This window comes from Neoarthrinium moseri (genome assembly GCF_022829205.1).
Source record: "Neoarthrinium moseri strain CBS 164.80 chromosome Unknown scaffold68_Wmoseri_CBS_16480, whole genome shotgun sequence".
Taxonomy (NCBI): Eukaryota; Fungi; Ascomycota; class Sordariomycetes; order Amphisphaeriales; family Apiosporaceae; genus Neoarthrinium; species Neoarthrinium moseri.
The window spans coordinates 77,002-103,886 of record NW_026055182.1 but is presented as its reverse complement, the minus strand read 5'-3'; the positions used below and the strand labels follow the sequence as shown (position 1 = coordinate 103,886).

Sequence of the window (26,885 nt, the reverse complement as noted above, 5' to 3'; positions counted from 1 at the left end):
CATCAACGCATCACGGAGCAGCGCAGGCGAACCCCAGACCCTCCACTTATACCATTCCCGAGCTACAACCAATTCCCCTTCCATTGCTCTTCATAGGTGTCTTCTACACGATACAGGATCTTTATTGCAAACACGCCCACCACAACACCGCAAACATGTACATCCCGAACGCCCAAAGCGTCCTTACCGCCGGCTTGGCCATGACCGGCATGCTGTCCGAACGTATGTCCTCTTCGTCCCCTTGCACCAAAACCACCTGAGCATACCCGCATGATTTGCAATCTTCACGTCGCGTGCGGCAGCCGCTGCCAGTTTCTGCGTGACCACCAGCTAACCGAGCCTGGTCTCTAGCCCGCGAAGTAACCAAGGGCTCTGTTCTCGACTACGCTGTCGAGAAGTGCCTGGACGCCGACGGCAACACGCGCTGCACCAAGCCCTTCCTCGCCGCCAAGTCGACGTGCTACCGCCTCGAATGGAGTACCAAGGGCGCCTTGACACACACCACGGCCGAGGTACGCGACGCCGGCTCGGGCGAGATCGTCTACTACCGCGATACCAACGGCGAGTGGACCCCCGAGAAGGGCGAGCTGGTATACCTGGACTTCAAGCCCAAGGTTCTCGGCACGGGGAACAACACTGTTGAGTATGAGGTCAAGACTTGCAGCTGAGCTGTATTGTACGGCGACCAGGGGCGGATGTAACATTCTGCGGGGAGACAGTAATCGATTGATAGAAAGCACAGTAATTAGGTATTAATCATGACTGGTAAACCAGACGTATTCCCAGTTGGTGGTGTCCCGTGCTCGCTTTGTCCCGAGTAGTTGACATGGCAGGCTATTTCTACGCATCGTCGCCGATCACGCCAGAATGGCTGCGACCATCAATCAACGAAAGTCAGTCGAACATAACTGAGGAAGACTTGATTCACATGTCGAAGAACCAGATATACAACCGGTATCTGTATAGTTGCTCCGCATATTGAATGACAGCCAATCGAGCAGCACCTGCCATCTGTCGTCAGCGCTCGGGGTTTCCAAAACGTGGGGCACCACCCGCCCGATCCACAAAGCCGATCCCATGTGGCACATGCTTGTCTTTGCATTTCCCCGAAATTTGGTTGAAGCAGGCTTGCGCTTAGATCCGCAGGATGAGCCCTGTCCCAAGAAGGACGAGGACGAAGACGAGGACGTTGGCCTTGGCCGCACGCGCTTGTACCAATTGTAGAAAGCGCAAAAGCCGGTGTTTAGCGGCCGATGGCGACGTTGGACCCTGTTCCTATTGTGCGAGAGCTGGGAAAGAGTGTAGCTTCGAGGAACCGGTCGATCGGACAGCCTTGACAAGGAAGAATCTCGATGCCGCAGAGCTCAGATGCTCCAAACTCGAGACCTTGCTTCGTTCTCTCAACCCAGATCTGGACATTGAAGCAGCAATCGCCAATCTCGAAAGCTCGACGGCGAGCGAGTTTCATCCAGACCCTGATGCTGGCCCGGACCGAGAATCCGATCAAGGGGAAGAAAGAGGGGAGGCTAGATATGAGTGGCATGAGGACACTTTATTACGTCCTGCACCCGTTGCAGGGGCCCAGGAAAGCCCACAACTCCAACATCAAGAGGATGGCATGGCCAATTTTTCCACCTCTGAATCGGGCTATCTCGGGAGTAGTTCTGGCTCAAGTCTACTACAAGAAATTGGAGCACTGGTCCCTCGAGCAGCTGCGGGAGGCAGCATGTCCCATGTCCCACCAGATCAATCATCACCCAGCACTGCGAATCTTGACCGGGCTGACCTGGCTACGTCTGCTGTTGCAAGCCTACTCATCGATGCTTACTTCCTATTCTACAACACCTCATACCCCATCGTGCACGAGAAAATATTCCGGGAAAAAATGGCAAGTGACTGGCGCCACACCAAACGACATTCAGCCTGGTCTATAGTGTACTATATGGTTCTCGCTATCGGACATTGGACCTCTGCGACAAACCATACCTCTGTTATGCCTTGTCCCTACTACTCAGCTGCCAGGAGTCGTCTGTCTGTCGCCATGCTCGAGTCTGGGACCGTCGAGACACTCCAGGCCTTCCTCTTAATGGGGAATTACCTTCAGAAAAGAGATCGGCCGAATACGGGCTACAATCTCATTGGGATTGCTTACCGAATTGCGTTCGGCCTGGGTCTTCATAGAGAAATACCGCATGCCGCGGACACCATGGAGCACGAACGCCGGAGGCAGCTCTTCTGGACTGTCTACTGCTTTGATAGCGGGTTCTGTATCACCACTGGACGCCCCCCAACGTTAGTTGATGGGTTTCTGGACCTTAGACTCCCTCGAAATGTGGAAGAAGATAGCCATGCTCTCGGTTCTGAAATGGTTCGAGAAGTTGATCACCCAACCCCTTCTTCTGCCATTGTGGCCAATGCTGAGCTGGCTAAAATAGCAACTACATTGTACACCGAGTTTCTGATGGCAAAGACAGCGGGAGCTCGCGTCGAGTATCAGGTTGCCGAGGCCATTGATAAAAGCCTAAACACATGGAAACAGGCGCTCCCAAGCTACTTCACATCACCTGACGTACCAAGCTGGTTCAGTGGCCCGCGAGCTGTATTGCTTTGGAAACAGGAGAATCTACGACTTCTCCTGTGGCGGGGGACTAAGAGGCGACATCCATTCCTCCTGTCCAAGCCAGATGGCGAGCAGCGGTGTGCTGAGATTGCCATGCAAAGTATTAATGACATAACCTCCTTCTGTGAACAGCCTGAGTCAATGTTGCACCTTGGTATCAGTTGGTATGCTACATACTTCCTATTCCAGGCAACACTGGTTCTCGAAGTGAGTCGTGCGACCCAGGTCACTGTTGAACATGCCTGGTTTGATCTTTTAGCTTGGGAAACGTCCATTTCGAGATCCAGAAGCTGCCTTGAACTACTTTCGAAGAAAAACAGCTCCTCAACCCGTTGTCTTCAGATCATCAACTCTATACAAGATAATCTTTCTGCATCGGCGTCATGGCGGACACAGCGGGATTTCAACACGAACAGCTTCCAAACGGAGGACCCCGAACACCCACCAACTCAATCTCGTCCATCCTACGACATGTTCTCTAATCACCTAGCCAACGATTCAGTCTATTGGAATGAATTCGGATTTGGAGACGGAGATGCCACTGGGGACCCGACCATACATATGCTGATGGACCAAACACCTCTAGACATCTTCCTCAGCGACTCAAACTAAGTAATCTACCGTGAACATGGATTTGAGTTCTCGTCAAGTACTACGGAGGTTTTCTTTGCATCTCAATGAAGCTACACAGTTCAAGCTCAGCGGTCCCACCAATATACATTCTAGTCACGTCCCTGGCGTAATCTGTATTGATTTGCGTGCGATATCTGGCGACATTAAGGAGGGCGTAACCATATGAACAAATCTCAAGGCATTTTCAAGAGGTTCTTAATTCCGAGGGCGCCAGAATGGCTAATTTCTCCCCCGTGTAAGATGGGCACTGTTCTTCCCATTACCAGGAGCCCGGCCTGGTACGAAACGTTTCTGGGCAGCCCGTCCAAAAGAGCTCTCCACATGCAAGCAGAAATACTCTGCACACATTGTCGGAGAGAGGTACGCCGATTTGAAACTGTATGGTAATGCCCATCACCCATCCTGACCACTTCGGAGTACTGTGCTCCGAATGTGGAGTCAAGGTACCAATAGCCAGTTAGCAATGCCAGCAACTGCCTCCTGACACGAGACCAGCATCGCACTAACGCAGGTGTGTTGTCCGACCCATTACTTCCAAGGTTTGCCACAGTCCTAATTCTGCCCCTATTCTCGTCCCTGTCAAGGTCGGTCAGTAAACTATAGGTGTATTAGATATTGGGAAACGCATGCATTAATTCACTCTACGAATAGTTCCATTACCTTTCAAGAATAACAACAACTTTGATGAGATTCACAACTTCAAGCGGGCAAATCTAGATCCTTCGTTTCGCCTTACACGGTTCACCATGGAGCGATCCGAGCTGACTTCCCGGGTTATTCCTTTGATGAACCTTAGCACAGGCTCATCACCACTTACGGCACCAATTCAGCAGAACCAATGCCTTTCGCCTGAAGAGAGTGCGGCCAACCGTTTTCGAATATACGGCAATGCAGTTGTGACCGGTGGTGGCGGTGATCTCGGATTCACAGCCTGTCAAGCTCTACTGGAGCATGGCCTGTCAGGCCTTGTCATATTTGACCTGGACCCAGTGTCCGCAGCTAGTCGGGTGGCAGACTTACAGGCTGGGTTTCCAAACGCTAAGATATCTTTCGCAACGGTCAACGTGACAGATGCCGACGACGTGGAGCGCAGTATCGACGCCGTAGTGCGTTCGCTTGGAAGTGTGGACATCCTACTCGCATTTGCTGGGGTGGCATCTTGTGCGCATGCAATCGAGATGCCGGCCAAAGAATGGCGACGCGTGTTCGACATCAACACCACAGGATCCTTTCTCTGTGCCCAAGCTGTTGCCAAAGCGCAAGCAAACTTGGGCAAACGCGGAAGTATTCTATTCGTGGCTTCGATATCTGCGCATAGGGTCAACTTCCCGCAGCCACAAGTCGCTTACAATGCCTCAAAAGCAGCGGTGCTAGCTACAGCAAAGTCTTTGGCGGCTGAGTGGGCCCGATACGGCATCAGGGTGAACAGTATCAGCCCAGGTTATATGGATACGATTTTGAATGAAGGAAGTGGCCTCAAGGTTGCCCGGGACACGTGGAATGATCGAAACCCGATGGGTCGTATGGGTGTCCCGGAGGAATTGTGCGGAGCCATCATCATGCTGTCCAGCCAGGCTGGAAGCTATATCACTGGCGCAGACCTTTGCATAGACGGTGGACAGACACTGTTTTGACAACGGGATGTTGGGTTTGTTACGGCATTAGACGAAAGACAAAGTTGCTGTGCCTGAGCAAGAATAGCGCAGGCCACTCTATCGCCCCCAAGATATTGTAGTGTTTTCATCATAGTTAGCCGAATCAACGACTACTTAGGGCAGAATCTAGGAAATTAAGTAAACATCCCTCGGGCTAATTAGATATAGACTGCATCTACCCAGTTGAGACTTACAAAACGTTTGGGGACAGTTATCGTCAGACCAAGAAAATTTATAAGGCGCGATCTTTGGGGTGAACGCTGTCGCTTGAGCATCCACGATTCTCCCGGCCCCGGGTACAATGAGTACTAGGTACATTTGAATGTTGATGCTTGCAGTGAGTTTGTGAAACTTAATCCCCAGGCCCTTTGATAACATTCTTGACCCCATCGCCCCTTCGGGTGCTTTCCCAAGCCTCAGATGCCTGCTCGAAGGAGAACTCCCCAGTGATAAGACCATCAAACTTGATTCTCTCTCTCTGCACAAGGCTCATGGCTAGTTCAAAGTCACCCGTCCCGTATCTATAACTCCCTTTGACACTGAGCTCCCGCTCGCATATTTCGGCGATGGGAAACTGTATATTCCGCTTGCCCATTCCGACTTGCACGTACGTGCCTCCTGGCTGTAATATGCACATAGCTGTCTGGACAGATGATTCAGCACCAGTGGCGTCGATTACAATGTCCGCACCATCTTCGAGCTCGTATGTCTCCATGAGATCCTGTGCATTCTCCTCGGCCGTATATGAACTGTTTGGAACCCAGCTTCTGCTGACCTCTGCACCTACCAATTTCCGTGCGACATCGAGTTTTCCCGGTAGAAGATCCACGGAAATCACAGTCGAAGCACCAAACTCCCTGGCTACCACAGCACAGAATAAACCTACAGTGCCAGCCCCAAACACCACCAATCGGTGTCCCGGTCTCACATCCGCAAGCCGAATTGCATGCACCGCTACAGCCAAAGGTTCCAGAAGAATTCCTTCTCTGGTATGCAAAGAGTCAGGTATTTTGTAACAGAAGTCCGCCGAGACTCCAAAAAACTTGGTAAGCGTCCCGTGGGTATGCGGAGGGTCGGCCGCGAAAGCCATATGAGGGCATAGGTTATAGCGTCCTGCCTTGCAACGATAGCAACGCCGACAGGGAAGTCCCGGTTCAATTGCAACTCGGTCTCCGGGGGCAAGGGTTGTCACCCCTGGCCCTATAGCATGCACTATGCCGCAAGCTTCATGTCCCATAACCAACGGGGCTGATTCGGAGACAAAGCTTCGGATGCCACCGTTGAGCCAGAAATGGACCTTCGGGTATTGGACGGATCAGTCAGGTCACTTGAGGTATGGAAGTGCCTTACATCACTGCCGCACACCCCAGTATAGGCGATCCGCACAATAATATCTCCAGGATCTCGGATGGCGGGCATTGGTCTATCCTCGATTCGTGCTTTAAGAGGCCCGTAGAGCAAGACAGATGGGTTATCCATACTGAGCTAGCACACACCGCAGTGGTTCGTCAAACTCGCTTTAATTCTAATTGAGCAATACTGAATACAGCTGAGCTTGTGCAGGCTTTCATATGATTCACGGATGCGGCAGTGTGTACAATGAGTCGGCGCACTTTCCTCCGAAGGCTCACGCTGTGACGTCGTGAACATACGGTATGAACCCGGCCAAACGTAGTCGTCGGCCTACGGTACTCCGATCATGCAGGTCGCTTTGACATGCTACTGCCGTTCTGCGGAGAGGATTTGCCTCTGTGGTGCGGAGTATGTTTGATTTGAGCATCAGGTGACATCGAGGGTGAGGTTACTGCTAAAAGCGTATGGTGCGGTGGAGATCTTTCTCTACTCCTCTCCAGACGTGTCCCTTTTCGCGCCTTGACTGGTTACAATCAACCTTGAGCCCTTCAAATTACTGCTTTAGACTATAGAGACATAAGCAGCTCACGATCGGAGCACTATGGCCGAAGGTGACAAGATCGTCCAACCCATCCCATTATATAGCATTACAGCACAACAGAGGCCAGCGCTTCAGGTCCACCGTTCTCCATAGATCTTCTGAATTCCGAGACATCTCTAAATCGTCATCATGTCCATGAGTGTATCTGATTGCCAAGTTGCCCGTTTAGGGTTCCCTCGCCCATTCCCAGACACACCAACAAATGTCGTGGAGCAGTTCAAATTGAACGGGAAAGTCGCTGTTGTGACTGGTGCTGCTGAAGGCATCGGAGGAGCCGTTTGTGAGGCCTATGCAGAAGCAGGCGCAGATGTGGCTCTTTTGTACAATTCGTATGATGATCAGGAACCAAATGGATCTGCGTCAGATAGCTAATGATTACTAGCAACAACGCTGCAGTTGATAGGTCAGAGTCGTTATCAAAAGCTCATGGCATTAAGACTTGTGCTTACAGGGTTGACGGTAAGCTGATGTGCCAAGAGACCCCCCTTCTGCCCCTCCCTCCGTACCCAAGTGGCCAACAATACATAGTGTCAAATCCACATGCGGTTCAAGAAGCGATAGCGCAAGTCGTCAGTGATTTCAAAAAGATAGACATATTCGTTGCCAACGCAGGTCAGTAGTTCTACTGCTTTTCGACAATCAATACTGTGATTAACTGGTGGAAGGCATGGCAATCTCCAAGCCCATCTTGGAGCAAACCCTCGACGAGTATAGGAAGCAGCTTTCGGTCAACGGTATAGTCACTTGAAATAAAAACCGTAGTGTAGCTCACTGACGTGGTGATTCAGTTGATGGAGTGGTTTACTGTGCAAAATACGCTGGCGAGATTTTTCAACGCCAAGGCAGTGGAAACCTGATAATCACGGCGAGCATCAGTGGACACATCGTGAATGTGCCAGTTGACCAACCAGTCTACAACGCGACTAAAGCATTCGTGACCCAATTTGGCAAGTCCCTTGCTCGGGAGTGGAGGGAGTTTGCACGCGTCAATATCGTATCACCTGGTTTCTTCGACACGAAAATGGGCGCAAGCCCTAACACTCTCAACGAGGCGTATCGGATGGCAGTCCTGGGAAGACAAGGTCATGTCAAGGAAATCAAGGGTCTGTTCTTGTATCTTGCAAGCGATGCATCATCCTACACGACGGGCAGTGACATGTTGATCGATGGTGGATATGTCCTCACGTAATTGTAGGTATTAGAAATGTGAATCAGGAACGCTGAAAGTATATAAATTACCGATCTTTCAGGTACACGGAAACCAAACCCCATGCCTCTAACCAAATTATTCCACTGTACGACTTCAAGCCTGAAAAGAATATCGCACAAGATGTCAAAAGACAACAGTAGCTCGTCGGGCAGCCACTCTGGCTCCTCTGATTACCAAACCGCACGGAGCCAATCGCAGTCTTCGTATGCGTCCGCAAGCGCTGCGCGCCCTCGGTCGCCTCCAATGTTTCCCGCCTGTCTTCTGTAGCAGTTGGCGAGAGCGCACTCCCCCACAGTGGTCACGACACCCCAGCTAGCTACTCTAGTCACAGTGAGAGCGCTGCGTCGAACCCATCTAGTGGTTCGGCTGACCCTACACCCGAGTACAATTGCCACAGAGAGCAGGGTCATTACCTATGGGCTAAACATCTCGATATCAACGATCCAAGATATCATTTGGCGACCCTTGGGCTATTGTGAACGGCAGCTTTCAAGATACATTCCCTTATTGGACTTCACATACTTGATCCAGTATCACAGTCATTACTAAGGTTGAGCCTTACTGAGTGGGTAGACGTGGGAACCGGCTTTTATGTATGCTCGTTATTGCCACCATGTTCCGTCGACGCTACCAAAATTCCGAACCTGCAATATTGCACTAGAATGACACTTTACAACTTCCTTAGCACTATGGGATATACTTAGAGCGCTACAACGAATTGATTGTGCTTCCATTAACTGGTTGTGTCTCAGCTAAAGGACCAGGCTAAGGTTGTATAGCATCTAACCACTTGACTTCTCGACATACTACCAGAGCCGCTCGAATATTTAATTGTCGAAAAAGAAAAGATACATGTGACAGCTTCTTGTCGAAAACCTGTTCCCCAGTCCCAGTTGTACCTATCCACGAAGAATCGTAGGTGCATATCTACGTCTTCGCATTCATTCGCTTAACACAATTATGCAAAGACTGATGCAGGAAAAAGAACGTTTGGCCTTCAGGCTATAAAGATTGCAAGCCAACCATTGCCAGCATTGTTAGAACACTGACAACCAAAGTCCATTGCACATGAACCTGCATACTACTCGAATTATCACTTCTGTCTCCGTAAAACTCGTGCACTCCAAAGCACTGCATTCCCAACGTGTGGTTTGCCATACTGCTATTGCTCTTCCCTGCGGCCCAACAGTTGAAGAATGTCTTCCAATCTTTCTTTTCTTCGTCACGGTCGTTAGGTGTCGTGTAATTACAATAGACCATGCACTGGTCAAAGGAATAGAAGTCAACGGTGTGATTGAGACAACACTTTTTGAATACGTCGCCCAGGCCGGTCGTGTGCGGCATTCCGCAACTCGTCATGTTTCCAGGAACGTGCGGGTCTGGCCATGGTGGGGTAGCGTACATTGGACATTCGTCCGTGGATGCAACTGAGTGTTCCATGTTTGTAATAGGTTTCTTGCCAATTATTTGGAAAGAGTTTCTAATTTTCTATGCTTGCGGCTGAACCTGATGAACCAGGAAACCTGGAAGGAAGAATGGCAAGCGATGAGAAGATGTGGGAGTTTGACAGGAAGGGAAGCTGAACGACATGATACATGGATAGGAGAATCTCATTCAGATATAGTTGGTCATCCCACTAGATGATGCTTGGTAACTCAGTCTGAATTGAGCCAAGACTGACACCACCTGATTGGACACATGTGTGTTGTTGGTGACCAAATTTGCAACCGGTTAAGTGTGTACGATCCCAAAGCCCCATTTACCCTATAAGCGAGAGCTATTTACGGACCAACAATATTGCCACGGGAAGAGACAGCCTTGTCTACGCAGCTGATTCCTTTTTGTGCTACCTTCTGCTTACGAACCAAGAAAATTCCATGTTCCTGCAGAATTGCCGTGAATCAACAGCAGTCTGGCCTTGTAGAGAACCAACGGATTCTGTAGTTGAACACGAAGCGATCTGCCTCTTCGCAGTGAAATCGTCACACAGCCTCAGAAGCATGGTGTGTCATGCAGAGCACCATGGATATCATGTAGGCTTGACATTCAGATTAAACACATGATCATACACATACGCAAGTGGCGTCAGATACAAACAGCATTCCAACAACCGCCAACCAGTTATGATATTTGGGCAGCCGAAGCAACATGGCAATGTTACGCTCTAACTCAATTTGCCGCAGTTTCGCTATCGATACTGTTTTGTGAATATGTATATTCAGAGCAATGATCTTTCCTGGCTCTGTAATACACTGCACATCACACTCGAACTTCTTTGAGTAGCGAAACAGATCTTTATGTCCGCAGACTGCCTAAGTCTCAACCCCAAGGTCCCAGTTTTCCGTATGAGAATGATATTACACGCAACAGTGTAACTCAACTGAATGAAATTATGGGACCAACGTTTCTGCACTGCAGGATTCCAGCCATGACATAGACGGCCTCGTGTCAGGAATAATCCTGGGTACTTAAATGTTTAAGTATAGCTCAATACAACAGAACCAGTGTAGAAATAAGACTTTCGTCGTTAAAACACCCAGGAACGCGAAGGAGTCGTCTTCCAGTTTGTGGCTAGCCCAGTCTCATCCTACGTTTGGGATTGAACCAACAACTTGGCCAGGTCCAATGATCAAGGATGTTTTGACGTCACGCAGAGATTCTCCTCATTCTCAAGACTTTCAGTCTAGTTGTATTTGGCGCCGTAAAGACGTCAGCAAGTTATTTAATCTTGCAAATCCCCGAGGATAACTTCGTCGCGCTTGATACATTTACCTGAATACAACACATTCGGTATCTCCAAGCAGATCATACGCAGCCATCCTCGCTCTCATTCTTCTTGGGCCGAATAACCAAACTTAAAGATGATTCTCACCACACTTCTACTCTCATTTGGAATCGTCCTGTACCCTCAGGTCGTTCTGGGGTTGCCTGCAGGTGATACAATGGACTACACCTTCACTGACTTGAGAGCAAGAAGCGATGGACACTGTTCTCCACACAATGTGTACACGAAGGCTGGCGAAGTACGTTGTGTCCAATGTAGAAGACAATAACTGATCCATGCTTAGTGGCACTACGACTGTCCTCGTAAAAACACAGTAAATGAAAATGGAGACTGTGTTAATGCCATACCAGACCGACCAGATGGCGATAAGAAGCCTTGCAGCGCTTATTGCGAGGTCAGAACATCTTTTGCTTATGGTCAAGAGCAGCCATTCCATATCGCATGTCAGGATTGCACTCTTCACCAGGGTGAACAGCTTCAAAAAACGCCAAGTTGGGCCTTTGAGATAGGTGGAGGTGGATCATTGCCAATCAAAGAGCTGGAAGCCACTTTTAACTTCGGGGCAACCTACAGCTTCTCTTCCTCTATAACATATACCACCGAGACGGAGTATACACCACCAGAGAATTACACCGGATGCGGTCAATGGACCTATGTGCCGTTCACTTTCGAGTGAGTAATATTGACGCAATGCGGTATCTACGAAATACATTACTAGAAACTAAGTATTGCAGGTCGTGTGGAACCCTGACTACAGCCCAGCAGAAAACTACTGGGGACCCGTTTTGCAACCAGGCAAATTGCGCCTCACAAAACAAAATCTGTGAAAAGGACAAACTTACAACATCTGAGAATTTTTGTCAATCCACGCCCATTACAGTGGATGGCAAGTCAATTGGTAAAGTGATTTATGTCAAGACAGACTGTGACAGTGGACAAGCCTTGCAGGACGGGCAAGACGAGGCCTATTACTTTCCAGGGGTTTCGACTGATGAGAAGTTCAAGTCCGTCTGGCCAGCACCTCCAACCACTGAACATCATAGCCAGTAGCTAGTTGGGACTGACTTTGGAGTAGGAAGCTCTGGTTCAAAATTGATAGTTCAAAACTGAGTGTAGTTCTGGAATTAAATGTAAATTAAGAGGCATGGTTCTGAACTTGATGTGTGGACAAAACGGTGGTTCAGGATGAAACTGCACCTCAAAATCACACTCCTTCAGTAATGAAATCGTCAGAATTGTTCACATTACAATTATTTTACTTCCCCGCGGTATCTGTTGAAGCTAAACACCAGCTTCCAGTGAGCTTCTTCCCGGCGAACTTGGTGACCCACCGTGTGCGGACAACCAGGGGGACTTTGGGAAGACGCCCTTGCCGAGGACCTTGAAGTAGCCAAGGGTGAATAGGTGTCAAAGATAAATTGTCAACGTTGTGCACAATAGTGGCAACATATGCCATCCTTGTTGGATATCAAATCAGCTCGCCCTTCATACTTACCCGTGGAAGCAATTTTAGCTTTACCATATCGTCGTGAAGCTTGGATGCCCCCGGTAAGTAGGTGCATCCACCCCCTCTAGCCGTCACTCGTAGTGATTTTAATAATCGATTACGATTTTATAGAAGTGTTTAGCATGATAAGTATACTTATATTCATCTCAGTGTTGGAAATGTGCCAAGTTGTCACTGTTCCTGGTACACTCGAGACAGAGAAGTAAGTTTACATCGCTCATTTGCGAACTTAATCTTACTTGATAGCATACAGTTTCTTAAATTCTATTCTTCTCGACTAAACCGTGTGCGTGTGGACAAGTATAGTGGGGATTCAAACGTCCATTCTAGCATTCAGCGAGCTGACATCAACCGCCCGTATTTTCTGGGCATCGTACTCCGCCACAAGCATCGTGTTGCCATCAGGGCTCAAAGCAAACTCACGGGGGAACCGACCTGTTCGTATCTGGGGCCACCTGCTGGTCTTCCCACGCAGAGCAGCGAGCGAGTCTACGACGGTCGCGCCCGTGGTCGTGTTGCTGTAGCCGAATCTGTTCGAGTCTGCGGTCAGAATGTATTGCCCAACAACAGCAACGCCGACCGGAGAAGTCCCAGTCTTCACATTAGCCACCACTACATCGGTCGTCACGTTTTTGGCTAGCTTCTCTGCATCAAATGCAAGGAGCTGGTTTGCTTCTCTCACGGTGACCCAGAGGGTCTTGCCATCGTTTGCCAACTTGCATCGAACAGGATGACATCCGCCACGGATCTCGTATAAATACGCCTTCCCTGGCGTTGTCTTAAGAGTCTCAACATCCAGGACACTGACTGCTCCTTCCGTCTCATTCTTGTTCCTTGCACTCCGTGAGACTTCGCTGGTCACGAACAGTTTCTTGTAGTCCTTCGAGAAGGCTTGGCCCACAGTGGCATACCCTAACGCCACGAAACCCTTGTACCCTCCGACCACCGTACCGTTTTCCAAGCGTGTTACGTTGTAGACCTCGATGGCACCACGGTTCAGTGTGGCATTGCTGCCAAACTCTTGGCTTATGAAAACGAACTTGTCATCGGGCGTGATTGAGATCTGGACTGCATTGGACCCTGCGTAACCATTCCGACTCAGGAGGCCCGCAATGGAATCGTTCCTCCCTGCGATCGTTTTAGGAACGTCCATGACAACAGCGCCGTATCCCGTAACGACGTAGAGGTTCCGTTTATCGTGGGTCAGTGCGATACCATGGAATTCGTACCCGGCCGAATCTGGGTCGTTGGTTCCTATCACTACGTCGGGTGGAAGCGGGACGGTGGTCTTGATCTTTGGCGTAAAGTTTGAAACATCCAGTACGGCAACGGACCGCTCGATTGTGGCAAACGCAATACTTTCGCTGAGATATACCATGCCAAACGGACGACCACCAACTTGAAGGCTGGTAGTGTTGACGTCCAGTGCATCCTGGGCCGGCGCTGTCGTAGCACAGACGCGCGTTGGAAACGCTCTTGGGGACACTGCGAAGTAGTTGCGTGGCGGAAATGACCTTGCCGACACTGCGAATAAGCTGATTGTAATCGCAGTTACAGTCGTGACCCAGGATACAAGGAAGCCGACCATGGCTTCTCTTTTGTCGATTTTTCTCTTTTCCTCTCTCTCTACTTTTCTTTGCTCCTCTCAACCCATAAACAAACGAAAACGTGGGTTGCGCCAAGCGTGTGCGCTCTGACTGCTATAGGAACTGGGCCTACAGGGCGGATATAAGGCTGTTGGCTAAACTTGGAGCTCGCGTAGATTGCCGAAGACCCTGAACAAAAGACTGGTCTTGCCAAATAGCGGGCTCAAATAATTTGCCGGCGGCGTTGAACCCCAGCGGCTCAATGCTGCAATGCACGGTAACTGGTTCCAAGACTTCTGGGCTCCGTGCCAAGTCTAGCATCACAGCTTGGTCCAGCCAATGGGGCAGCTCGCCGCTTTCCTGTCTGGGAATCCATCATAGCCCGTGTCTCATTCGGGTAGTGAGACGTGCTCCCGGTCGCCCGCCCGTACTTCTTCGCGAAATCCAGCCCTCGAAAGGTGTGATTCGGTGGTGCCTTCGTGGGTTAGTTAGACCGGTAAGATGAAAGTATAGGGTGACATTGCATCAAGTCGCATTACCAATGGTGCATGACTTTGGCCCTCTCATGCTGGCCATTGACCATCTACGAATAGCCATGCCGGGATAAACAAGCATTGAAATAGTCGTGTACCGAAAGAATGGAATCGTAATCTCTGTTATAGGCTGTAGTACACTTGTATAGCCGCATCGGGTTACCGCAGGGGTACAGTCGCGTCGTGATTGGAACGGGGAATGTGGTCTAGACTGCCTTTCCCGCTAGACCCTTCCTGCAGCTGACCATGGTAATCATATGCGGATTTCCATCGGAAGTGTGTCTCGGGAATTGTATATGTAAAACTGTGAGAGGAATCCCTGCATCCTTCCTGATCAGGAGCCGAGACAGATTTTCTACATGGCGATCTGCGCAATCATTTACAAGAATCTTGACTTTATGGCATCTTGGTATACGCACTGAAAAGATCACGAAACTCCCCATTGCAACGTGAAATATGCGTATGGGAGAGCGTTATAAATGATAGAATGCCGCTTGTTGACGTAGCAGGAAGCTTCCAATGAAGCTCTCTATGATCACTCCTGACACGTCATTTGATCCCCTAAACGCCCTAACTAACTCCACTGATTGGCCTAGGAATGAATGAAATAGTGCTAGGCAAATTTCACAAGAACATAGCCCGGCTGTCAGCATCCTTACGTGAAGCACCAGGCGCGGTGTAGTCCACTCCACTGAGGTTGCTTAGATCTTTCTCAAAAGTTGCCTGAATCCTTGTGACCTGTTGAAGCTGCTGGAGGTCAAGTTTCTTTTTGTCAAAAGCGGCCAAGCTTTCAGCTGCCTTGATCACATTCTTGATTTGGCGGCCATTCAGATCGTGTTCGCTGAGCAGTGCTAGACCGAGTTCATCGATGTCCACCCCACCGGGAACCATCTTGCAGAAGTTGCGCCATATCTGCATCCGTGATTCCACAGAGAGGTCCGTATATCGGATCGGTATGTGGATGCGCGACTTGAAGGCATCGTCGAAGGTGTTGACACGGTTGGTCGTCAAGAAGAGGATGCCAGAGTAGTACTCCAGTACTCGCAGGAATACGCTCACCATGGCGTTGCGGTGAAGATCATGCAGGGACCGGCGCTCAAGGAACACGTCTGCTTCGTCGATGAGGAGTACAGCACGCCACGTAGAGGTCATGTCCATGATCCTTGTCAGCTGGCCGTCCAAATCTGAGCTTGTGACCCCGAGATCCCCAGAGGAGACCATATATAAAGGTCGTCGTACATATTCCGCGACACACTCTGGGAGATAGTCAGAAATCGGGTCATGAGATTGTCGCGAAAGCCGTGGGTTACGAGTGTTCCGCCGAGATTAGAAGAGGAGTGAACAAAATAATCTTACCCGCAGTCAATGTCTTTCCAACGCCAGGGGGGCCATGCAAGACGCACACGAGGCCCTGCCCCTTGCCCTTAACGATATCATCGAAAGCTTCTCGCTCGGAGGAGTGTGTGGACACCAGAGCTTGTACAGTCTTCTTGATGCCATCGTCAAGAACCAAATCATCAAAGCAGTGTGAGTTCCACTCAATCGGAAATAACTTGTCTGTGAAGAATTCTAGGAACTTCTTGGCTGAAAATGAATATCCACGGACTGTAGCATTCGTAAGCAAGACGTCGTCGTCAGACAACTTGTCATGTACAACTTTCTCCGAAACGAAGTCAGTGTGGCCTGCGGCCCTTCGCCGCGCCCGATCACGTTTAGCCGCCTGGTCGTCGTGCAATTCTCTAACGTGGAACGAGTCATTTGGTTCAAGACGATGGTAAGTCTTGCAATCAATCATGACTCGACCAGTAACGTTGAAGCGGGCGTATCCTTGTGCGGTCTTTCTCAGTCCAACGCCGTTATATTGCTCGTAATGCTGTCCAATATAGCGCTCAAACTTTCTTCCACGTGTGGTGAGCGCCTCGCGGACTTCATCGACATCAGCCAGCAGATCGAGGGGCATAGTTGGGAGCTCGCTTAAATCCTGTGTCCCGGTATACTTGGGCACGAATAGCTCCAGCTTCCGGGTTCCAATCCTTTCACCGTCAAAGTCAATAAACTGAACTTTCAGGCTAAGGCCGGGCAGTTCACTGGTATCATACCTGACAACACCTCGAGTTAGTTATTTCTGAGTAAAATCTTTGAAGGGGCGAGACTGCTGTTGAGGCCATCTACGAAACTTCCGGGGTAGATTTTCCCCTCTAGAGTTACAGATCAGATGAAAAGTGAGTCCCGGCTCCACATACCAGTTTTCGACGACACGGAAGGCGCGGTGCTGTTCAAGTAGTTTGCAGTAGATGATCGTGCCCGGAGGAAATAAGGTCCATAGGCGGTCATACGCAATGGCATTAACATCCCCATTGAGACATCTGTTTCTTGCTGCCGTGTCAAGCTCAAAGTGGGTGTCGGTCCAGTTCAGAAGCAGTTGCAGTTGAGACAATGCCTCTGCGTCGCCATCGAACCGCTTCATACCCTCAGCCTCTAGCTGCTTCCTGTAATAGAAAAGGGAATGGTACGGCGCCTCGATTTGCGTGTCATCCACGTCAATCGGGTCAGAAGGGTAGTTGCCGATAACATCGTAGAGAAGCTGTCGAATGGGTTGCGGATTGACGTAGAGACGCGTGTAGCTGAGCTCGTTGTCGGAGTCGTAGTGCCTAACGACGCAGAAGGCAAACAGACGCCACCAGTCCTTCTGCTCTGGTTTCTTCACCTCATCCTTCCGTTCGACAAAGTACTGCTCGTCTTTGTCATCGTAGCGACGATCGAGGTGCTTGATCTCGCATTTCATAGCTTGGTCTTGATCTTCATCGGCGCTCTTGCCATCTTCTAGTGCTTTAGACTTTTCGTCGTTGGTGGGTGCCTCGCCGTTTGTCACCGGTTGGTCTATCCCCTTTGAACGTCCGTTAACGACCACGACAGTGGCACTTTGAGGTGAAGTTCGAGTCCCTTCCGGGACCTCTTCGCTAGTGAGTGCTGATGGCATCGCGAAGGATCTCGGTGAGCTGTCTTGGAGATGGGAGGAAACCTGATTTACGTGACGAGGTTCGCAGATTTTATGGAAGGTGTAACTGGCTTATTTGATGGGCTGGATATCCTTTAAAGAAGATGACTGCGTTTTTTCAGTTTGCAAGTGGAGGTTCAAAATTGGGAGGGAGCCTTGCTTGAATTTTCGATTGTAAGCGTGTTGGAAGTCCGTGTGACTCTTGCCGGCCAATGACGTTCCTACGGTCCAAGCAAGCATCAGGCAGCATATCGAGGGAGCCATCGTTTCGATACAGGATGAGTCGCAACGATACGCCTTGTTGCCTCGGTGTTGCATACTAAGAGGCGAAAGTCCCAGGCTTAAGCCTTTTTCTTTGTTGTCATTGGCTGTGGACCCACATCTATGGCACATCGTCAGGCAGCATTGCGGCTGAGCTGCCAGGACCTGCATCTTTGCATAGCAGAAGCCAACAGGAGGATTGAAGAGACTGACAACACAGTGTGATGCAGACAACGAGCAGCGACATCTGATTTCTTTTTGCGATCATGGTCTTACGAGAGTTTCCTTCATCAACAATGTCAAGACGAACATGATATGGCATCAACGGTGTGCAACGTTTCTTGAAATGTAGTGTGGACCAGTGCACGACTGCCCTCGAAACAAACGACATATATGCGATGTGTGCAACTTACTGCCCACTTGACTCAATCACGGCTTTGTGAGGGATATGGAGGCAAAGGTTCTGCACTGGAAGTTTGGTTGCCTACCTAGGTAGTGTCTACCTGGGTTAGGCTACCTACCTAGGTAGCTACGAGGCTGGACGAGGCTGGACATGGGAGGCATTCAGACTATCAAGTTGCCAGAAGAGAGGGGCCGGCATAGTGAACAGCGAAGACATGCTTGAGATTGCGTTTCATTGCGTCTACAATCTAGTCAGGAGTATCATGGAAAGAACCGTCGAACGCCGGCCACAGAGTGATCCGTGGACTTTTCCACTGCCCACTGAGATCAAGACTTTCTTGCCAGAAACATTCGGGGTGAACAAGTCGCGTCTATACCATATGAAAGAAACCGTTTTCAGATCAACCCATTGTAGAAACTGGCGCTTCGCGTTCTCAGAAACCGCCGTCCAGATGCGAGTATCAATGCTGGAGTGTTACGTCGAGCAATAGTAGTGATGCAATCTCTTGTAGCTCCATCTTCCAGGAGCATAGTGAAGGACTGCAAGAGAAATGAGAGTGGTTGGTGTAGGGCAGAGGAAATTTCCTCTTGACAGGAGGCAGCCCATGGAATCACCCTAGCGGCTAAGCTGTCCCATCTCCCATCGGCCTTGGAGTCGACTCTCTTCCATGACTGCGGAGATATACTTCTCCTTGATGGTTTGGCGGGCCAGCGCCTCTCGAAGGCTTGGTTCATGCACGCCAGCAAGCCTTGCGGCCCTTGGTCCCATCAAACCCTAGTTGGTTGGAAGTTTGGCCATGTTGCCGGGGCCATCCGGCTTCAGCCAAGACTTCTGGATGAGATCATCCTTCGCCTGAAGGAGGAACTTGTACGCGGTCTTGATGGTTCCATCACTCACGCCCGCTGCACTGGCAATATCACGCGAGGGGCGGGGATCTTCCAACAAGTGGCAGATCATGTAGATGCAGGCAGCAGCAACGGAAAGAGGAGATCGTCCAGCCAGATCTTTGACAGTGGAACTCTTCGCGGCCAGGAGCTTCGAATACTTTTCAACCTGGTGGGGGTTGCGGAAGTTGAGCTGACTGCAGTAGCGACCACACAGCTCCTCGGCGCCAGTGGAGTTGGTGTTCTCATAAGTGTCAAGGGAGTAGAGCGACGCGTTGGCGGCATCATTCTCTCGCTGGGTCATCAAGAACTTCTCCAACTGCTTGAAGGTCCGGCCGATCTCTTTCTTGGAGACGTTGGTCAAGCCATGGATCTCCTTGAATGTGCGACCCAGTCGTGCTTGACGACAGGCAATGAAGATGCAGCCTGCGATGATGGACTCCTGCGACTTTCCCTTGAAGAGCTTGGCATCGTCCGTCATCTTGTAGATGTGCTTGGCGCTCTCTTGCACGGTCTTGGGAATGTGGACGGCGTCGCAGAGCGAGCTGATATCACCATAAGCCGCGAGCAGGCCCTTCGTTGCCTTGTCCAGCTGCGACCGGTTCTGTGCTCTATGGAGCTCTCTCGCACGGCCGCCCTCGCCGAATGCGATGCTGGTCTCGAGCTGGGAGCCGTTGAGCAGAGGGTTCATGGCGTCACCGACACGCGAAGGGTCGTCGTTGTTCTCATCGTTGGCGAACGTACGCCACTCGGATCGCGTATCGATAATGCGGTCACCGAGGACCAGGCCGCAGCTGGCGCACACGAGATCGCCGCTGGAGAACTCCTCACTACAGGCGCATACGTCAGTCACTGGCGTGAAACAGAAGAGACACGCCAGGGCAGACTTACGTCAAGTTCGGCGGGTCCTCCTTGCAGTCGGGGCACATGACGCGCGAGTTGAGGTTCTCGCGGTACTCCTGCTGCTGGGGCTGTTGCTTGTCCTGCATGGCAGCGAAGGGATCGAACGGCGTGTTTGTGGTCGCCATCGTGGCGGTTGCTACTGCGTCTGGCGCAGTCGCAAGGGCGGCGGAACGAGTGACTTCTGGGATCGGAAGCGGAGATGCAGTTGTCGCTTTGAAGAGGGCTGGCGGCGGCAGGCGTGAGGCGTGCGATGGGGTCGACGACGTGGTGAGCGACGTGGAGAGGAAGATGTAGTGCCAGCCCTCCGGTTGACGGCTGACGATACTGAAATGGACGAGTGGAAGCCTCAGGCAAACCAAGACGAAGAAAGAAGGGATGAGTCAGCGAGTCAGCAGCGCCACATCCGCTTTCAGGTCGCTCTCCAGAAGGCGCTGGAAGGTGGGGCGATCTATAACTAATGCTGAAGGCGCTAAGAGGGACGTCTTCAACCTGGCTTATCCCAGCAGTGCTCAGCACTGGGGCAGCCAAACCAAACACAGTCGACCAAGTGACAGGTAACAATAGACCACTCTGCATGGGTAACCAACTCCGGCTCGCTACCGTGAAGCTCGGCAAATATTCACCTTCAGGAGATGTCCTCATTGTTTGAATTGTTTGTTTGCCATTGTTTCCGTTGATTATGTCTAACAACTCCTAACCGCCATCCGGTCACCAAGCCCCTCGTAGGGCCGGGGACTTTCCTAACAGGCCTCAAAGGATTTGGGCATCTCGGAAAGCCGAGGTCTCTAGCAAGATGATATCTCATTCATCCAAAGTCCCTCGAGGATTTGATTGGCTTTTGAAAATCCGAACGCCCTTCACTATCGCCGTATGCGTCCAGCCCTTTCCCAAACACCGCAAGTCCAAGGCTCTGCGCCAATATACCGTTTCCCGATGCACCGTCATGAATGCACTCCCACCATCAAAGGTTGACATGATACAGCCGAGAGCCTGGTCTTGCAGAGCTCAGCTATATCACTTATCTCCTACGTGCCCCAAATAAAAGTACAGATTGCACTGCCCGTGGGCTTGTGCTATGGTTGGTTTAGGGTGTGTCTGACCGTGATAACCTCGATGGACCTCTGGACGACGGTCCGGGCATTGAAGGCAGCGGCGCAGTGTGCCGTAAGGCCCTCACGCTTCGGGCTGGGGATGGTGCTCTTGATCTCTGAGGGACTGTTATGTTTTGTAGTTCGTGTGATAGAGCTGGATGCCCGCTGCCTTGCAGCGCAGGGTCGAGCAAGGCCGAGTTTCTCCTCTCCGCCTGTGCCTGGGCTTCCCACTGCTTCCAGTCTTCATTTGATGCCATGTTGTAGTTCTCTTCGGTCTCCTCGACGAATTTGTCGTCAAGTATGCGAGAGCTTCGGGCGCTGTCCGGGTCTCTGGGGTTCTGGGCACTGAAGGAACTGAAAGTCGAAGACCGGCTGGCCAGCGACTTCCGGATCATCAAGGCTCTTTCCAGTTCCTCCGCCTCCACGCGATCTGCTACGCTCATTTTCCTTCTCGTCTGCACGAGATCTTGCTGGCTGCTGATAATGGGGAGATTTCGATCCTCTTGAGCAAATCGGCGTCTTCTCACGAAGTAGAGCACGGTAAAGATCACAGATGTCACCACCGCTAGAACTCCGATAATGATGACAACAATCATCCACGACGACAGAGTATCCGACTTCTCGTCTTTGGGAACAAGAACTTGTGCCTGGTCTTCTGGTGCTTGGAAGGCATCGTCCCTATGCATAAGTAATGGCGCCATGGTGACAGCTGAGGGCAGACGAAGGATGGAGCCAATGGCGCCACTACATCAACCGAGCAAGAGACGAGGACGAGATAGAGAAGCGAACCATCAGCGTGTGACCGCAGGGGGGGATCCTCCAAACTTATCTCTTATCCCCCGCCGCTCACCCTGCCGCACACGAGAAGCCTAATGGGCTAGACGAACCCTGACCGCAGTTGTGCAACATTGTCTCGGCCAGCTTACGGGAAGTTGGGGTCGAGCAGGGTCGAGCAGGGTCGAGCAAAAGCATCGCACGGCGTTGCTATAATTGGCTCGGCCTAGCATCCAGTTTCTCGTGTAACGGACTTTGTGGAATGTTGCTTGCAGGAGAATCCCTGCAATGCGCCAAGCAGAACCGCGAGCCAAAGGGCCTACCTTGGGCCTACCTTGGGCCTAGCAGCCTAGGTAGGCACGGGAGGATTGGGGCGATGCCAGCCAACACGCAACGAGACTGCCCCAATTGCCGCCGACTCGCCCCGCGTCCAGGTGCAGCACCCACGAACCGCTCTGCCTCCATCTGGGCGATCGGGGCTGAGCTGGAGCTGATGGATGCTGATCGGTTATGTCGCAATCTGAGCGGGCCAGGCCGCGCTGTGCTTCCTGCGCCCAGTTGCCCGGCTTTCCTACTGAAAGGCCCAGCCAGCAACCAAAGCGCTGCCTGTATCCAGGTGGTATTTCCAGTGCCGCCCGCGCCACCAAGCCAACGGGCTTATCTCATGCGGTTTGCTACCCAGAACTCCCAGTACCAAGCGAGGCGCAAGACCCTCCTCTTCACTATTAATCACCTATGCAGATGTACACGGGGACCGCAACAGGCCATGGGTTTGGTGCATCCTGTGCCACTGCTCTGCTCTGCTCTGCTTAATTTACAACGCACCCCTACCGCAACAGCGCCCAGCACAATCAGCGTGTTAACTATATTTGTCCTTCACGATGCGATAGCGATCGTCGCATCGACTTGGCTCCAGCTCAGCTCAGCACAACGCCATGGTAGGTGTCTTATACACATATAAATCTTTGAAATGCGACGTCACAGGTATCACCGAACAGCGCCAGCCTCTTTCAATCCTTCTATCTCATCCTTGCCTAAGCCCAGAACCGCACTCAAGACTTCATCCGTGTGCTGACCCAACGTTGGTGGTGGGCTCCGGATTCTCGGCTCGCTCTCGCTGTACTTCACTGGGGTGTTGACCATCTTGATCGGCCCACACTCTCCATGCTCCATTTCCACCACCATATTCCTAGCTTTCGTGTGCTCGTGGTTAAGCGTCCCCTGAACATCATTCACAGCCGCGTAAGGCATGCCTTTACCCTCAAATACCTCGAGCCATTCCTGCGTGGTTCTTTGGGCTGTGATTGCTTCAATCTCGGCCTCGAGCTCTACCCGGTTCGCGACACGCTGTGCATTAATGGAGTACTTGGGGCTCGTCTTCCACTCCGGGCGCCCTACACCGTCGCACAGGATCCCAAAGAGGCGGTCATTACCACCCCCAAGTAAGATGTCTCCATCCTTCGTTTTAAAGGACTTGTATGGTACGATCGACGCTGTCGGCTGAGTCAGTCTTGTCACATTGCTACTTGAATACCCCGCGGGCTTGTTCAAGACACTTACGATGAGCAGTACCCCATCTTCCAGAATCCTTCTTGCCACTAATCAGACAACTGCTTGCGATATTTGCTAGCGTCGCCGTCTGGCAATCGCTTAGAGCAACATCGATATGCTGGCCTCTGCCCGTCCTTCCCCGAGCAAGCAATGCAGCCATGATTGAGTTACTAGTATACAGCCCCGTGGTCAGGTCCGTCACGGCGACGCCTACTTTGACTGGTGGTCCATCCCGGCTGCCGGTGATGTGCATCAACCCAAACTCAGCCTCGACCATGACATCATAACCAGCCCGGCTGGAGTATGGGCCCGTCTGACCATAGCCAGTGATACTGGCATAGATAAGCCCCGGGTTGATGTCTCGCAATGTGGCATAATCCATCTTATACTTGGCCAAGCTTCCTGGGAGATAGTTCTCGACCAGGATATCGCACTTGGCCGCTAGCTTGTGCAGGATCTCCACGCCCTCGGGGTGCTGAAATGAGAGGCCAAGTGACTTCTTGTTTCGATTCACCGCCAGGAAGTAAGCTGACTCCCCGGGGCCTGACAGTGCCGACTCTGAACTGTAGCTGGCATAGGGAGGGCCCCAAGCGCGTGTATCATCTCCTCGCGTTGGGTGCTCAATCTTGATAACCTCAGCTCTTGGATTCCGTCAGTTCATTGCCAGACCAGCCAGTGAGCGGGACTTGTCTTACCCTAGATCACCCAGAATTTGTGTACAGTAGGGCTATGATCCATGTTAGCAAGTGTTACTCTGCGCAACCACGGGACCTCGGATGTTTTGATCTCCCTGTCTCAGAACATATTGACTTACCCCAGCCAAGACCCGTGTCATGTCCAGCACTCGATAGCCCGCCAACGGCAGGTTCGTCGAAGCACTGTCCATCGCTGTTGAGTAACAGCGTCCAGAGTATCTGACGCAAGACCCATGTCTCAACAGCTTGCCGGCGCTGGGCAGAGCGCGGGCGAGTACACGGGAATGCATCTTTAAACCCTAGATCAGACACGAGCGCGTGTTCGGACTCGGAGTGTGCCTAATTGACCTTTGGCGCCGGATGTCCGTTAACAAGGTCAGACGGAGAACAGGATGAGGCCGGGGGTCCCCGTTTGTTGTTTATTCTTCACTAATTGGCTTGCGTGAAGAAGCCTCCGTCCGGTATCTGGCAGAAGGTGCAAAGACTGGGCATCTTGATCGGATCGCAGTCGGCGGTGTCGGCCTGCAACGGGGTACTGGGCTGACTTCCAGCGTTTATGGGGTCGCTGTGGGGTTATTCCCCACATTACGGATGGCAGCCGAGGCCACGTCCGCGAGTGCGATGACTGAAAACCCCTAACGTGAGATGATGAGATGACAGGCTTCGATTGCAGTCAATGACAACGTCTGCTGGTCAAGAGAATCTTGCAACAAATGAACACAGGAACGCATCGAAGTGACTCGCACCGGGAAGGATTCACGCGGCACCGCCAAATCCTGTCGTTCACACACATTTGGTACCGCTATATTTGCCTTGTGAAACGACTGAGGAAAACGAGTGCACTCGTTCGATTAACATATGAAAGGAAATACATTCTCCATTTTCCTTGCTAACGGCGTTTTGGCGGGCTACAGGTCTATTCAGCATTGGTTCTGGACTGCAACGACTTCCGACGTCCCCAAAGCCGCATTCAACCCTTGAGCCTCGACCCGGACATAGCTTACTTCTGCATTGATGGTTGCTGAAGTCTCAAAACCGCTTTTCCCAACTCTCCCAGCAAGCTGGAGGTCAGTCTCGGAGTATCCCGCATAAAAGTCCCACGAGCTGTGCTCGGTGGCACCGTTCCAGCTCATGTAAATTATGGTCTCATTGGTGCTGCTGTCCCTGCAAGCGAAGGCCTTAGGAGGTGCACTTGGCCGTCCGACCCAGGGGAGTCGATACGCACGGTATGAGTAGACTCTGCCGTTTCCGGGGCCAAATTCTACCGACATGGCAACTGTACCATTGGGGTAATACTCCTTGATCCTAGGAGTTGAGCCGTAGCCCATGATTACATTGCCGTTCGGCAGGGTCTGCAAGTTGCCCTGAGACTTGGCGTATATCGCATCCAGGGGGTCGATAAACTCTTGCTGAATGGTTGCAGTCCGATTTTGCGTATCTAGCCGTATGTATAGTCCAGTGGTCTGGTTGGTGGCGTTGATTACCGCTGCGTTCGCATTGTTAAACAAGCTGATGTCGAGGACACTGCCGTTCAAGCTCCTCACTCGAATATCGTGTTGGTAGCAGAAGTTTACATCCTCACCAAGCTCGAAATCGCCACCCGTTTGACCCTGTCAGTGTCAGTGTTCTTACGTATTATCATGTCTCTAGCAAAGGGTGGAGGACGAAGTACTTACGTGTAAAGTCCATTCGACTGAACCATCTGCTGATATCTTAAAGATAGAGCAGTAGTGGCGGGATGAGATTATGTAAGACCCATCATCAAACTTCTCTACGGTATTGATGTGGAACGGCCCCCATGGGTAGGTCTGATTCTGGCCATAGTCAGAGAGGGGATAGGTGGGCAAGGCATCAGTCAGAGGGATCTGATCCTCATGGGCCAGAGCATTCCACTTGTACAGGACAGTATTTGTCTTGATGTCAATCTCGTAGAACATGCAATCGGCAAGCCAGCCATCTGCAGGACCTCCGACTGAAGTCAGATCGGTCTGAGTAACGTTGTAGCCGGTGACTAACATCGTCCCCTCGGGAGTGATGAGGGCTTCATGCATATCCAGCCATGATTCCATCTCCGTTGCATTCTGGGTGTCGAGAGTTTGAAGCCCCGTTCCATTGACTGTAACATTGTAGATGCTTTCATAAGAGTCGTCAAAAATCTCTATGGCCCCATAACCCCATCCCCAGGGCTCAGGCCAGGTGACGCCATTGAAGAATGTGACTACATCTTTCCCGTCCAGTTTTTGGGCTTTGAATGCACTGAGATCACCATAGTTCCATTCCCACACCAGTTCGCCTTCATCGCTCATAATGAACAGGCTGTAGTTGTGGGCATTATTTCCGTTCTGATCGAAGAATAGGTATCCCGGAGACGTATTCCCGTACTTTGTGATGTTAAGCACTGGGGGCTGTAGGTATGGCTCTGATTTGAAGGTCTGCCATGGCCAGTATGAATCGTTATAAGCTGCTTGGACGGACAATGGCCCAAATAAGGGGATCATTACCAAGATAGAATAGGCTGAGAGATACATAATGAGATGGCCCGGTTCAGTCCACCAAGCTGCCAAGAAGGTCTGAGTTCTAGTAGTGGTAGCTCACCACTGCGTCGCATGAACATCGCGTACTTATAGAATGGCCTGACTGTCCGGGCTCGGACCGTGCTGCTATATAAGCCCCGCCATCTGCGAATAGAATCCTTAGGCATGAGTCGAAAACGCATGATCATCTCAAGAACCCGATAGTTGCCCCTTTCGAAAATGAGGCATGTATCATTCCGACCCGACTTGCCGTACATGCCTAGGTGGGCAGGCAGGCAGATCACTCAGTAGGCGTAATAGATGGATCA

General features: G+C 51.2%; 11 protein-coding genes across 11 annotated transcripts; 4 read left to right on the top strand and 7 right to left on the bottom strand.

The window, feature by feature from the left end:
• Nucleotides 1-155: 155 nt before the first annotated feature.
• On the top strand, nucleotides 156-3,232 carry JN550_011463 (uncharacterized protein; the record flags this gene model as incomplete). The annotated part of the gene is made up of 6 exons (XM_049309831.1): nucleotides 156-222; nucleotides 352-643; nucleotides 787-954; nucleotides 1,002-1,220; nucleotides 1,306-2,827; nucleotides 2,963-3,232. The coding sequence occupies 6 exons, from the start codon at nucleotides 156-158 to the stop codon at nucleotides 3,230-3,232; spliced, it is 2,538 nt and encodes an 845-aa protein (XP_049166570.1).
• A 767-nt stretch (nucleotides 3,233-3,999) lies between these two features.
• Nucleotides 4,000-4,887, top strand: JN550_011462 (uncharacterized protein; the record flags this gene model as incomplete). The annotated part of the gene is made up of 1 exon (XM_049309830.1): nucleotides 4,000-4,887. The coding sequence occupies one exon, from the start codon at nucleotides 4,000-4,002 to the stop codon at nucleotides 4,885-4,887; it is 888 nt and encodes a 295-aa protein (XP_049166569.1).
• Nucleotides 4,888-5,260: 373 nt separating this feature from the next.
• On the bottom strand, nucleotides 5,261-5,998 carry JN550_011461 (uncharacterized protein; the record flags this gene model as incomplete). Its single annotated transcript, XM_049309829.1, has 1 exon — nucleotides 5,261-5,998. The coding sequence occupies one exon, from the start codon at nucleotides 5,996-5,998 to the stop codon at nucleotides 5,261-5,263; it is 738 nt and encodes a 245-aa protein (XP_049166568.1).
• Nucleotides 5,999-6,991: 993 nt separating this feature from the next.
• Nucleotides 6,992-8,051, top strand: JN550_011460 (uncharacterized protein; the record flags this gene model as incomplete). The annotated part of the gene is made up of 5 exons (XM_049309828.1): nucleotides 6,992-7,191; nucleotides 7,245-7,265; nucleotides 7,314-7,474; nucleotides 7,528-7,596; nucleotides 7,651-8,051. The coding sequence occupies 5 exons, from the start codon at nucleotides 6,992-6,994 to the stop codon at nucleotides 8,049-8,051; spliced, it is 852 nt and encodes a 283-aa protein (XP_049166567.1).
• A 2,882-nt stretch (nucleotides 8,052-10,933) lies between these two features.
• JN550_011459 (uncharacterized protein) lies at nucleotides 10,934-11,907 on the top strand (the record flags this gene model as incomplete). Its single annotated transcript, XM_049309826.1, has 3 exons — nucleotides 10,934-11,095; nucleotides 11,141-11,529; nucleotides 11,592-11,907. The coding sequence occupies 3 exons, from the start codon at nucleotides 10,934-10,936 to the stop codon at nucleotides 11,905-11,907; spliced, it is 867 nt and encodes a 288-aa protein (XP_049166566.1).
• A 770-nt stretch (nucleotides 11,908-12,677) lies between these two features.
• On the bottom strand, nucleotides 12,678-13,952 carry JN550_011458 (uncharacterized protein; the record flags this gene model as incomplete). The annotated part of the gene is made up of 1 exon (XM_049309825.1): nucleotides 12,678-13,952. One exon carries the CDS (start codon nucleotides 13,950-13,952, stop codon nucleotides 12,678-12,680), a length of 1,275 nt encoding a protein of 424 aa, XP_049166565.1.
• Nucleotides 13,953-15,107: 1,155 nt separating this feature from the next.
• On the bottom strand, nucleotides 15,108-17,463 carry JN550_011457 (uncharacterized protein; the record flags this gene model as incomplete). The annotated part of the gene is made up of 3 exons (XM_049309824.1): nucleotides 15,108-15,739; nucleotides 15,840-16,582; nucleotides 16,727-17,463. The coding sequence occupies 3 exons, from the start codon at nucleotides 17,461-17,463 to the stop codon at nucleotides 15,108-15,110; spliced, it is 2,112 nt and encodes a 703-aa protein (XP_049166564.1).
• A 1,456-nt stretch (nucleotides 17,464-18,919) lies between these two features.
• JN550_011456 (uncharacterized protein) lies at nucleotides 18,920-20,057 on the bottom strand (the record flags this gene model as incomplete). Its single annotated transcript, XM_049309823.1, has 2 exons — nucleotides 18,920-19,859; nucleotides 19,921-20,057. 2 exons carry the CDS (start codon nucleotides 20,055-20,057, stop codon nucleotides 18,920-18,922), a joined length of 1,077 nt encoding a protein of 358 aa, XP_049166563.1.
• Nucleotides 20,058-21,016: 959 nt separating this feature from the next.
• JN550_011455 (uncharacterized protein) lies at nucleotides 21,017-21,724 on the bottom strand (the record flags this gene model as incomplete). Its single annotated transcript, XM_049309822.1, has 1 exon — nucleotides 21,017-21,724. The coding sequence occupies one exon, from the start codon at nucleotides 21,722-21,724 to the stop codon at nucleotides 21,017-21,019; it is 708 nt and encodes a 235-aa protein (XP_049166562.1).
• Nucleotides 21,725-22,784: 1,060 nt separating this feature from the next.
• JN550_011454 (uncharacterized protein) lies at nucleotides 22,785-24,333 on the bottom strand (the record flags this gene model as incomplete). The annotated part of the gene is made up of 4 exons (XM_049309821.1): nucleotides 22,785-23,290; nucleotides 23,358-23,989; nucleotides 24,044-24,075; nucleotides 24,163-24,333. The coding sequence occupies 4 exons, from the start codon at nucleotides 24,331-24,333 to the stop codon at nucleotides 22,785-22,787; spliced, it is 1,341 nt and encodes a 446-aa protein (XP_049166561.1).
• A 630-nt stretch (nucleotides 24,334-24,963) lies between these two features.
• JN550_011453 (uncharacterized protein) lies at nucleotides 24,964-26,349 on the bottom strand (the record flags this gene model as incomplete). Its single annotated transcript, XM_049309820.1, has 2 exons — nucleotides 24,964-25,653; nucleotides 25,720-26,349. 2 exons carry the CDS (start codon nucleotides 26,347-26,349, stop codon nucleotides 24,964-24,966), a joined length of 1,320 nt encoding a protein of 439 aa, XP_049166560.1.
• Nucleotides 26,350-26,885: the final 536 nt, after the last annotated feature.